Genomic DNA, 10440 nt, shown 5'->3' with positions numbered 1-10440 from the left:
AACCCTAGGCTTAAAAATTACTTTGCAGACTCCGGTCAAATCGATTAGTGTTTGGTCTTAGAGCCCTAATCCCAAACTGCTGAACTTTTCTGGAATCGGGATCTGGTCATCTGGAAAATGAAATCATATCCCATATCCACCATTCAAGTTTGGAGCAAGTTCTGTGTGTCCAACACATCTGTTTGTCATCCTCACAGCTTAATGCCTATTGTTGAACCCTCACCTCAAGCGGTAACATAAGCGCGTCGATTTCATCTTTATAAGGCGCATTCTTGCTTGCAGTTTCCTGCGCTAAGTTGCATCGTTGTTGCAATGACATCTGTAACAACAGGTCCCCTTTCCGATTTGGCTGCTTCTTCCTCCTCCTCTGCCTCCTGGTGTGCATCGACTTCTTATTCCGACTACGATGTGTTCATAAACCATCGTGGGCCGGATGTTAAGAACACTTTCGCCAGTCATCTCTACAGACGCCTTCGTGACCATGGATTAAGAGTGTTTCTGGACAAGCGCGAATTGGAGGAGGGTCAGAGTATTTTTTCTCAAATAGACCATGCTATTCGAGTAGCCTCTGTCCACATTGCTATATTTTCCAAGAATTATGCACAATCTAGTTGGTGCCTGGATGAACTCGTCCTCATGAAAGAGTCGGGGGCTACCATCCTTCCCGTTTTTCTCAACGTGAAACCTTGTGTGGTCCGGCACACTGGTGAGGACGGAGAGTTCGCTGAAGCACTGCAAAAGCACCGAGAGAAAACAACATTCGACCCTCGAACCGGGGAAAGGAAAAGACGTTACGATTCGGATACTATCAAAAAATGGAGAAACGCTCTTTCTGATGTGGCGGATATAAGCGGCTTTGATCTGAAAGCTTTTAATGGGTGAGCATCTTTTCTTTCTTTTTTCAGAAGAAGAAAAGCTATCCTTTTATTAATAAAATCATAAGGGTAAAAGCAAAGGAGTGTACATAATTTATGAGATGATTTGTAGATTTTTATCAATTTTCCTATATCTGTTATCTTTTACATAAATGTCTAAATTATTCCTATAATCATTTTTTTTAATCACTTATAGAACCAGTATCATTATATCTTTACAAAAAAACATTTGACAAACAACAACAACAAAAATACTATAGCAGAGTTCGCCCAAAAGATCAACTGTCCCATTTCCGCTCCTAAAAATGGTTGAAGTATCCAGCATCGGTCAATATACCCCGTTCATAAGCATCTCACTCCGAGCATCGGTCAATACACCCTGTTCATAAGCTGTTCCTCTTTTGAGATCCTTTGCGATTCTGATTCTGACTCTGATGTGATAAAAAGAGCTTACCAGTTGCCGGATTCTCCTCATTTCCTTGTTTTTTACTTGTCCGCGTTAATTTTCAATTATGTCGGAATGATATTAGCTGCATGATACTCAGACGTTTCTCACTGCTTATTTTTCTCTCAATTACAATTATTCAGGGACGAGGGCGAACTCTTGGATAAAGTGTTGCACAAAGTTTTGAAAACGGTTCCAAGAACACCATTGGATGTTGCTAAATATCCAACTGGTCTGGGCGAAAAGTTGCAGGAGTTTGAAAAAGCAGTGCTATCGCAGCAAGAGGAGGAGTGGGTGAAAACAAAAATTGTTGGAATAGTTGGTGTGGGCGGGGTAGGCAAAACGACACTGGCCAAAGAAATTTTCAACTGCATGGGATCTTATTACAATAAAGCCTCCTTTATATTTGATGTTAGAGAAAAGGCACCTAGAATGTCTCTAAACTCTGTGCAGAGCCAGCTTATTAAGGACTTGAAAGGTATGGATATCAAAATTGACAGTACTGCCCAGGGTATAGGGATACTTAAAAGGCATCTCTCATCTTGTCACGCTCTTATCGTCCTAGACGATGTAGATAGTACCGATCAGCTGGATGTGCTATTGCCAATTAAGCATATCCTTAGTCCCCAAAGCTTGATTTTGGTTACCTCCAGGGACAAGCATGTCCTCAAAAGCTCAGGAATGTTAGGGTCGTCAATTTATAATTTAGGGGGGCTGAATACACGACACTCCAAAGAACTCTTCTGCTCATATGCCTTTTATCACTCACTCCCTCCACCAGAATTTGAAAATCTGGTAGATCTGTTTGTAAAGGCGTGTGATGGCTTGCCATTATCATTAAAGGTATTCGGAGCGCTTGTTTGCGGAAGAAATGACAGAAGGTACTGGGAGGAGCTATTGGATCAACTTCACAAGACATTACCTGTGGAAATACAGCAAAGGCTTAGAATCAGTTATGACAAACTCCATGAGGAGGAACAACGATTATTCTTAGATATTGCTTGTTATTTCATAGGAGAAGACAGAGATTTGGCTATAAAATTATGGGGTGTGGTGGGACTTCAAAATCTAGAAGACAAGTGTCTACTGGAGGTGGATCATGGAAATAAGATAAAAATAATAAAAATGCATGATCACATAAGAGATCTAGGAAGAAATATTGCGCAGGACGTATCCATGCCCCTCCGTCTATGGTCTTACACGACAAACACCATTGATGACTGGTTGGAGCAATCGTCATCTGTAAGTGCTTGAATCAGTTAAAACCTTTGTCTTTGGCTTTAAAACGAACATGAATCTGTTAAAACCTTTGTCTTTGGCTTTAAAACGAACATGAATCTGTTAAAACTTTTGTCTTTGGCTTTAAAACGAACTTTTAGTTTTCTTGAAATTGAAGATAAAGATAGATCTGTGTGATTTTTACTTTTGATCAATTAACAGGTAACAACTGAAGTTCACGGAATCAAGACGATTAATCGAGCACATCGTTTTTCCGATTCGCTCATCACGAGGAGTTCAGAAATGTCATGGTATAGAAGATGGAGTGATGAGGTATTGGGGAACTGTTTGAGGCATCTATTCAATAATTTTGGTCGTGGTAGTATTCTGAATTTGCAGGTTGTTACAACTGAAGCTGGTTATTTAGAAAACATAATGAGGAGGGCACGGTCACCAAATCTCATATGGCTCCGATGGTACAAGTGTCCATATTCTTGTCTGCCTTCCTGGATCCCGATGGAGAATTTGAGAGTTTTAGAAATAGCCGGGGGGCAATTGGAGATATTGTGGAAACGTCAATCTCAGGTATGTTTATTGAACTTTCTTAATTTCATTACAAATTCCATCTGTAAGCGAAAATTGTCAATTACATCTTTTTGATCGCTCAAATCTGAACATTGCAGGCGCCTCTGAAGTTGCGTGAGTTAAATATCATCGCTCCTCTTTCAGCCTTTCCCAAGTCCATAGGGCAGCTGAATCATCTGGAAAAGATTATCATATGTCGTCCACATTTCCACGGCATCCCACTGGAAAGTTTGCCTGAAGAATTTTGTTACCTTCGCTCCTTGAAATACCTGGAGTTAAAAGGGTGTGAGAAAATGATGTCGCTGCCTGATTCCTTCGGAAAGCTTACAACTCTCGAGCACATCGATTTGACAAGTGCTTCCAGCTTGCAAAAGCTTCCGGATAGTTTTGGGCAGTTAAGTCGACTCAAACATCTATCGTTCTGCAATTGCTCCAATTTGACCATTTCCAATAGAGCACTTGGAAACATTACCACTCTGGAATTCTTGGATCTTTCATCATGTAAGAAGGTGAAAGAATTGCCATCCCAAGTTGCACGACAACGACACTTGGGAGAATTATTACTGGAGGGAACAGACTTAAAAGAATTGCCCGGAGGTATGGGCGAACTCTGCAACTTGAGAGTTATGACAATAGGAGGAGATTTGTTCACAGAGAATTTGTTGGAAGAGCTGCCACCTTGCCTCGGTTATCTTAAGAGCTTGAATGATTTGTCAGTCACCGGTTCACAGAAACTGACACGCCTGCCAGAATCATTTGGACCGTCGAGTCCGTTGAAAAAGTTGAAATTATGGAAATGTGGAATAGAATACTTGCCAGAAGATTTCGCTATGATGAAGTCTCTGGAGATTTTAAGTGTAGATAAATGTCCGTTGCTGGAACTTCCATTCAGAGGGGTTGAAAGAGGAACAGGGGAAAGACAGTTGGATAAATTGTCATCCACCGATGACAATTGCATGTTTGGCCTTCGGGAGCTATGGATGTCAGGGACAAAAATATTGGAGGCAGGCTTTCCGGTGGGCATTTGCCCTAATCTTCAAACTCTGACTTTACAGTCTTGTTCAGAATTGAGGCAAATAAGCTGTTTTACTGGTTTGGGAAAGCTTGAGTTTCTGGAAATGATCCAATGTGATAAAGTGAAAGACCTGCCGAGTTTTGAACCCTTGGTATCTTTAAAGCAGTTGTGGGTTGTAGGCTGTGACGAGATAAAGAGCATACAAGGCCTGGGGAAGCTCACAAAGCTCAGAGAACTACGTGTTCGTAAATGTCATGAGATACAAGAGCTTTTTGGTGTGGAACACATAATGTCATTGAAGAAGCTGTATATTGCAGGGTGTCCCAAATTAAAGTGGGTTAATGGAGTGTTGGAGCAGTTGCAGCTACGAGTCAAGCAAGGATTTGAAGTTGAAAACAAAGATGGCAAAGATAACTAATTTAACAATGATTTATTGGTAGGGGATTTCCCTGAAACATTTTTACATGGAATCCATTTGAAAGAAGCAACTTTTAATTGCCAAGTCCAATACTGATTATATTTCATGCAGACTGTTATGGATTGTATTGTAATATTATTTTTATATAATTTGTTATAATTTATTAAATATCTTTATTAATTATATTTATAAATATAATTAATTGTATTGAAAGATATTTTTACTTATGGGGTCTGGGAAATGTGTTATGATATGTAATTATTACGGAAAGGTAGTTTCACTTTGGACAATCTCTTTGCTTATAAAAAACAGTATATAATATCATTAAAATCTTGAAAACAGGTTGTAAGTAAGTTGAGTATAACATTCTATAATCATTTGATATTTCTGCAGTCACTGTGAATTGACCAGATTATATCTTTATTTGCAGGACAGTGCATTAAGAAAGGACCGCTAGACTCTTAAGAGATGAGGAACTACTGAAGAGTAAACCGGCCAGTATATATGAACACTAATAATTATTTTATTCCTTTAAATAATTCGATTCATCTCTGTATGAGTGTTCAATTTTGTATGAAAGAATAGTTTTCCTGTTTAATAAGAGATCGTTGGCCATTGTATTATCACTCAAATCTTATTTGAATGTGTAAAAAGGAACCAAAACATAAAATAGTTAAAAACACTTCTTTCTGAATGTGAAATAGTATTTGGATGGTTTATATTTTCCTTAATATCAATTCAATCTGAACATTGTATTTTAATCCTTTTAAGAAGCAGGTTGAATTTATAGTCAAAACGGCCAATGGCAGAGATTGAAGGTTACACTCTGAGTGCATATTCAATGCACTGCAAAAATGGTAATTGGCTTTGTGCTGTGGCAGGGTTGGGCAATTTCAAAACAGACGAAAAGTATGTTGTGAGCTGCACTGCAAAAATGGTAAATCTTACTAAAAAACAATTCTATTGATTTTGGGTTGTAATAGAGTTAGAATTTCAAAACAGACTCATTAGTCAAATCACTAATTTAATGGTTTTCGCAATTTAAATCTTTACACTTTGCAAAAAAATCCCGTGGGCTGTCGTATCACTGCTGACGCGCACCAGAAGACGCCGACGAAAATTTCCACGACAGTGTAGATTGGTCATGTGTGAAGGAAATGGGGTTCAATATCACAGATGTAGCATAATGTTAAATAAGTAGAGGTTTGACAAAAAAAAATTCGTATCCTCTATCTTTCATGACAGTGTAGATTGGTCACGTGCTAAAGAAAATGTGGTTTCATATCACTTTCCAGGTTGGTGTTATGTTAAATAGTATTAATTTTTGTAGTTATTTATTAATTATAAAATTTAAATTTGTTTAGCTAAAATTTGGTAGGATAATTTTTAGTTAAATTATAATTTTTTGTTATTTAAAATGAGGTTTTTTATGGTATATAAATTTAAATCTTAAAATGTTTTGGATTATGGAATGCTGACTTAAATCTTTATTAAATTTGGACAAATTATATTAATATAATAATTAAAAAAAAATTCTATTCTAAAACAACATATGACTAATTCTCCAATGGGGTGAGAACTTCGAAGCACATGGCAATCGAGTCCCATGAATGACAACAGATGGCTTGCCGGCGGAGGATTGGCCTCATGATCCCCTCATCTCAACCGACGCAACGGGAGGTGTACTGGAAGAGTTTATTGCAATCGTGCGAGACTTCGTTTCATCTCAGAGAACGGGGGTGGTGTAAGGTTAACGAGTGGGATGGCGAGGAAGGTTGGCATTTGCATTTGTGTCTTGGTTTGGTGTTGGGATCCTCAGTGGTATCATGCGCGTAAGCATAAGCGACGACAACAGAGGACCTCCAGCGCCAGAGGGTGGTATTCGATATTCCACTTTGACTTTGGTATGGTGAATTAAGTAGAGTTTTTTTCCCAAGATATCCTGGGCTTTACTGTGCCTGCATTGTGTGGACGTTGGTAAACGAAGGAAATTGTTATTTCGGTTTTCTATGGTTTTTAACATGTTTGAGTGGCTGGGTTGAGAGAGGAGCCCGAAGGTGGTATTGCAGGAGGTATAGTTGAGAGTGGCAGTGTCTCTTGGTGGAATTCTCCATTTCTGAAGCCTGGCCTGGAATTTGGCGGGACTGGTGGTTTGGTGGGCAGCGGTGACACCAGAGTCGTCCTCGTGGAATACACAGGGCCGTCGACATCTTGGTGTGGTCTGTGCGAAGCTTCTTGGGTAGCGTCGGCCTGGGACATGTTCTCCCCGACTTTTCCTTCTCCTGCTACTCAACCTCGTGCCGGGGTTCCCATCAGGTGGCAAGGCAATGGCTAGGGTGCAATGGGTGGCCTTCTAAGGCATTATAAGAGTGTTGGGAGTCCTGGCTCTCGAGGGTGGTGGTCGGGGCAAAGTCCAGCGGGATGAAATTTGAAATTTGTTGGTGTCGGCCCTCCTGACTTGAGCCACATGAAATAATCCGCATGACGTGGGCGCTCCTCCCTGTCAGCCATGCCAGGGTTTGTGGGCTCGGATGAATTGGCAATAGCGTTGGTTGGTGCACGCCGCGGTGGCAAGACAGTGGGTCGCTCTTGGCATGCTGACATGGAACTGCGTAGTGGTTGTGGTGGAGGTAAGCAGGGTTCCAGTGGTGGTGGTGGTGTGCAGGCACAACAAACTCAACGTGAGGGTGGAAAATGAGGAGGAGGAACAACTAACCGGGGATCTGGGCGATGTGCAGCTCCCGGCCCGCAAGAACTTCAACACCGTTGTTTGGAAAATTGTCGGGAAATCATTCAAACTCTAATGGATCGGGTGGACACAGCGGAACAGGTTAGTTGGGAGGAGCATGTTGAGTTGATGGCCACGTTGGATAGGATGCACTACTTTCAGTGCTAGGTTAGAGAGCAAGTGGTGGTGGTCTGGCGAGGCAAAAACCACCTTGCAGAAAAAGTGGAAAAGTTGGAGACTTGGCTGGCGCACTTCAAAGGGCACGTCTAGTGCAACTTCCATCCCCCGCCTCCTCCAGGAACAACCCCGGACAACCCAACTTCCATTACGTCGGATGACTAGTATGCTTTTAGGTGTTTTTTATGTATTGTCTATCTTTTGGTGCCTCTGGCCCTCTCGTTTGTGCACGTTGTCCTTAGCCTTCTTTCTGTATTTTTGTCACTTGTTGCAAACATTGGTCAACAAACCCGGTCTAGGTGAGACCACCTGCTTTTTTCTCTGTTGGTTGTACATCTTTTTCTCAATATGAATAGAATATTGATTTACAAAAAAACAACATATAATTAGAAAACTATTGTTTAATTTTATTATATTTTGAATTTTATTTTAAATTTTAAAAAAATAGTTGAAAATTATAATTTTTAATCAAAATTAATTTTGACATAGAATTTTATTTTTATATATTTAAAAGTTTTATTTTATTTTTACATATTTTAAAAGTTTTAATTTATTTTAAGATAATTCAATAAAAAAAAAATTGAAAAAAACATAGACACATTTAAAAAAATTAATGTAACTTTATTTTTTTAATCCATTCAAATTTTAATCATTAATAATTTTCCCCACCCTTTAAATTTGAAGATGAAAAGAGCACCTACTCTTTGAATTTGAAAATGAAAAGAGCAAAGCTGCATTTTTAATTATTGAATTTTTTAATTTAATACTAATTAAAATTTTTTATTTTTTAAATAAAAAATAAATTCAAAACTTTTTTTTCCAAAGAAAAAATCGAACTTTTTATTACCAGGATAAAAAGTTACATAGTATATGCCGAAGCATTCATTTTGCTCTATAATTTGCAAATCATAGAGCTCACTGGATGAATATTCAGTCCAGCTAACAACAAGTAGAGAGAATCACTGAGCAAAAACACGGCCTCCTCATATGAGGATTTCAGGCCAGTGCCTGTCAGATATGAGAGCAGCGTTTAGAAAAGAAGGGGCAAAAAAATTAAAAGCAAAATTTCAAGAGAAAACGACCACAACAAGAACAGAGGAGCCAAACTTGGAGGATCAAGTCTTCCTCCCCTTTTTCTTCTCCACCTTTCGCCATTCTCCTTGGGTTATGGGAACAATTTGAAGTGGATTTTCTTTGCCGGGTCGAGGATTTTCTTTGTCTGAATCTGAGGTATTTGATGAATGCTGCCTTTTGGTTCCAGTAGTTTCCATTTTATTTGAATTTTTTCCAGATTGTGATTCCATGGTCTCTTGTATAGAAATCTATTGTGTTTCTGCTGGGATACTTTCGTTTTGACTAGGTTCGTCCTCTTCATCCTCTTCCAAATCTGAATGGTTGAATTTCCATCCTTTTTGTTGACTGTCGGTTCTCTTCTTTCTTCGACTGTTCTTTTTATATTCTGGACAAGCATTTTGGAGATGTCCAGTTTGTCGACATATTCTGCATCTGAAAGCTGTATTTTCATAGTCTAAAGACTGCATCCAGCTGCGATCTTTGTGTTTTAGGTTTATACTTCCCGGTAATCCTTTACTGAGATCTACTTCCACGCATATGCGTGCAAAAGTAAAAATTCTTTCTTCTATTCTTTGTGTATCCGTTTTGATATATCTGCCTATGGCGTTGCCTATGCTTGCCAGTACCTTTTCATCCCAAAAATGGATAGGGAGATTATGAAGACGAACCCATACTGGCATCTTAGACACAACAAAAGTGTTTGCATCAAAATCTGGGAACCATGGAGTGATGAAAAGACCCGAAGATCCCCAGAACCAAGGTCCTTCCTGGATCACGAGATCTCTGACTTCTGGGGATTGAAATTTGACTATAAAGAACCCTTTTGAGCAGAGATGGATCTCACAATCCAGAGACCATTTCGTGAGAATCCAATGAAACAGATCAAAAGGTTTGGGCCAAAAGCCGTTAAAACGACAGATGATGGCTTGTTTTTCATAGTTGTTACATACCTTCTCTGCTTCTATTGTCAATTGTTAGTTCGGGAGTGTGTTGTAGTTGCTCCACTATGTATGGGCTTGGTTCTGATGCAGCTTGTTTCGGATCTGTTGGAGAAGCTTTTCCTCCTTGTAAAATATGCTTGTAAGATATTTCGTCACTTCTGTGTTGCTGGAGTGGATCTGGGATGTGGTTTGATTTAGATCCGCTGCCTCCCACTGTTGATTTGCCAGATGTTGTGCCTCCTAGTAGTCTCAAATTGAGAATGATTGTAGATCCTGGCTTAATATTGTAATCTTTTATGGATCAGAAGTCCTGAAGAGATCTGGCCCCTATTAATAGGTGTTGTTTGCCAACTGGGTAACCGATTTGATTGGAAATGTTGTATTTCAGATCTCTTACACTGTCTGTAGCTGAAACCCATATCAGTGTTGAGTTCCCCTTGGGCGTTCTAACGAAAATTTGGAAGTGGTCACTTAATTCCAAGTCTGCCCCATTCGCCGGATCCGACTCGATTAGAGCTGTATCAGGTCTGTGGAGCCAGACCTGGTCACAACGCCATTTTCCTTTCCACCAGAGTGTCGGCTTTGGGAAATTTTCGTGCTTCCCGGCTGTCCCTTTGGATCCCGTTGAGAGCTGCTTCCTGGTCATCGAAGGCCTTATGCAGCTGATCTCTGCCTTGAGCATCTGAGCTAGGCTGCGGAACGGCCATTCCTTGAGGATCCAGGCCATATCAGACCAGTGAGAAGAAAGATCCACTGTAAGAAATGTAGATCTGATTCCAGATCCAAGATCTAGCGCTACCTGTAGCCCGAGATCTGTTCTCCCAACCGCGTAGAGACTTCGATCTCGTCCTCGGTACCTCCCCTCCTCCGCTTTCAGGAATTCGGCATCAGTGATTGCCTCGGAGGAATCATTAGTGCTATTCTGCGATCTTCTTTCATGGCAGTTCTTGGGTGCCTGAACCCT

The 10440-nt window shown here is 40.0% G+C and overlaps 1 protein-coding gene across 1 annotated transcript; it reads left to right on the top strand.

The window, feature by feature from the left end:
* Positions 1-207: 207 nt before the first annotated feature.
* Positions 208-4635, top strand: LOC149215004 (TMV resistance protein N-like). Its single transcript, XM_089391028.1, has 4 exons — positions 208-878; positions 1464-2562; positions 2761-3123; positions 3222-4635. The coding sequence occupies exons 1-4, from the start codon at positions 313-315 to the stop codon at positions 4554-4556; spliced, it is 3363 nt and encodes a 1120-aa protein (XP_089247154.1). The 5' UTR covers positions 208-312; the 3' UTR covers positions 4557-4635.
* Positions 4636-10440: the final 5805 nt, after the last annotated feature.

Source organism: Pinus tabuliformis, chromosome 1_1, assembly GCF_031772625.1.
Source record: "Pinus tabuliformis cultivar Carrire ecotype Pingquan chromosome 1_1, CPIR1, whole genome shotgun sequence".
NCBI lineage: Eukaryota > Viridiplantae > Streptophyta > Pinopsida > Pinales > Pinaceae > Pinus > Pinus tabuliformis.
This window is presented reverse-complemented; position numbering and strand designations above follow the sequence as displayed.

Coding starts and splice junctions, on each gene's coding strand:
- LOC149215004 (XM_089391028.1), top strand. CDS start 313: ATGACATCTGTAACAACAGGTCCCCTTTCCGATTTGGCTGCTTCTTCC. Junction 879..1,463: donor GATCTGAAAGCTTTTAATGG/GTGAGCATCTTT, acceptor ACAATTATTCAG/GGACGAGGGCGAACTCTTGG. Junction 3,124..3,221: donor TGTGGAAACGTCAATCTCAG/GTATGTTTATTG, acceptor TGAACATTGCAG/GCGCCTCTGAAGTTGCGTGA.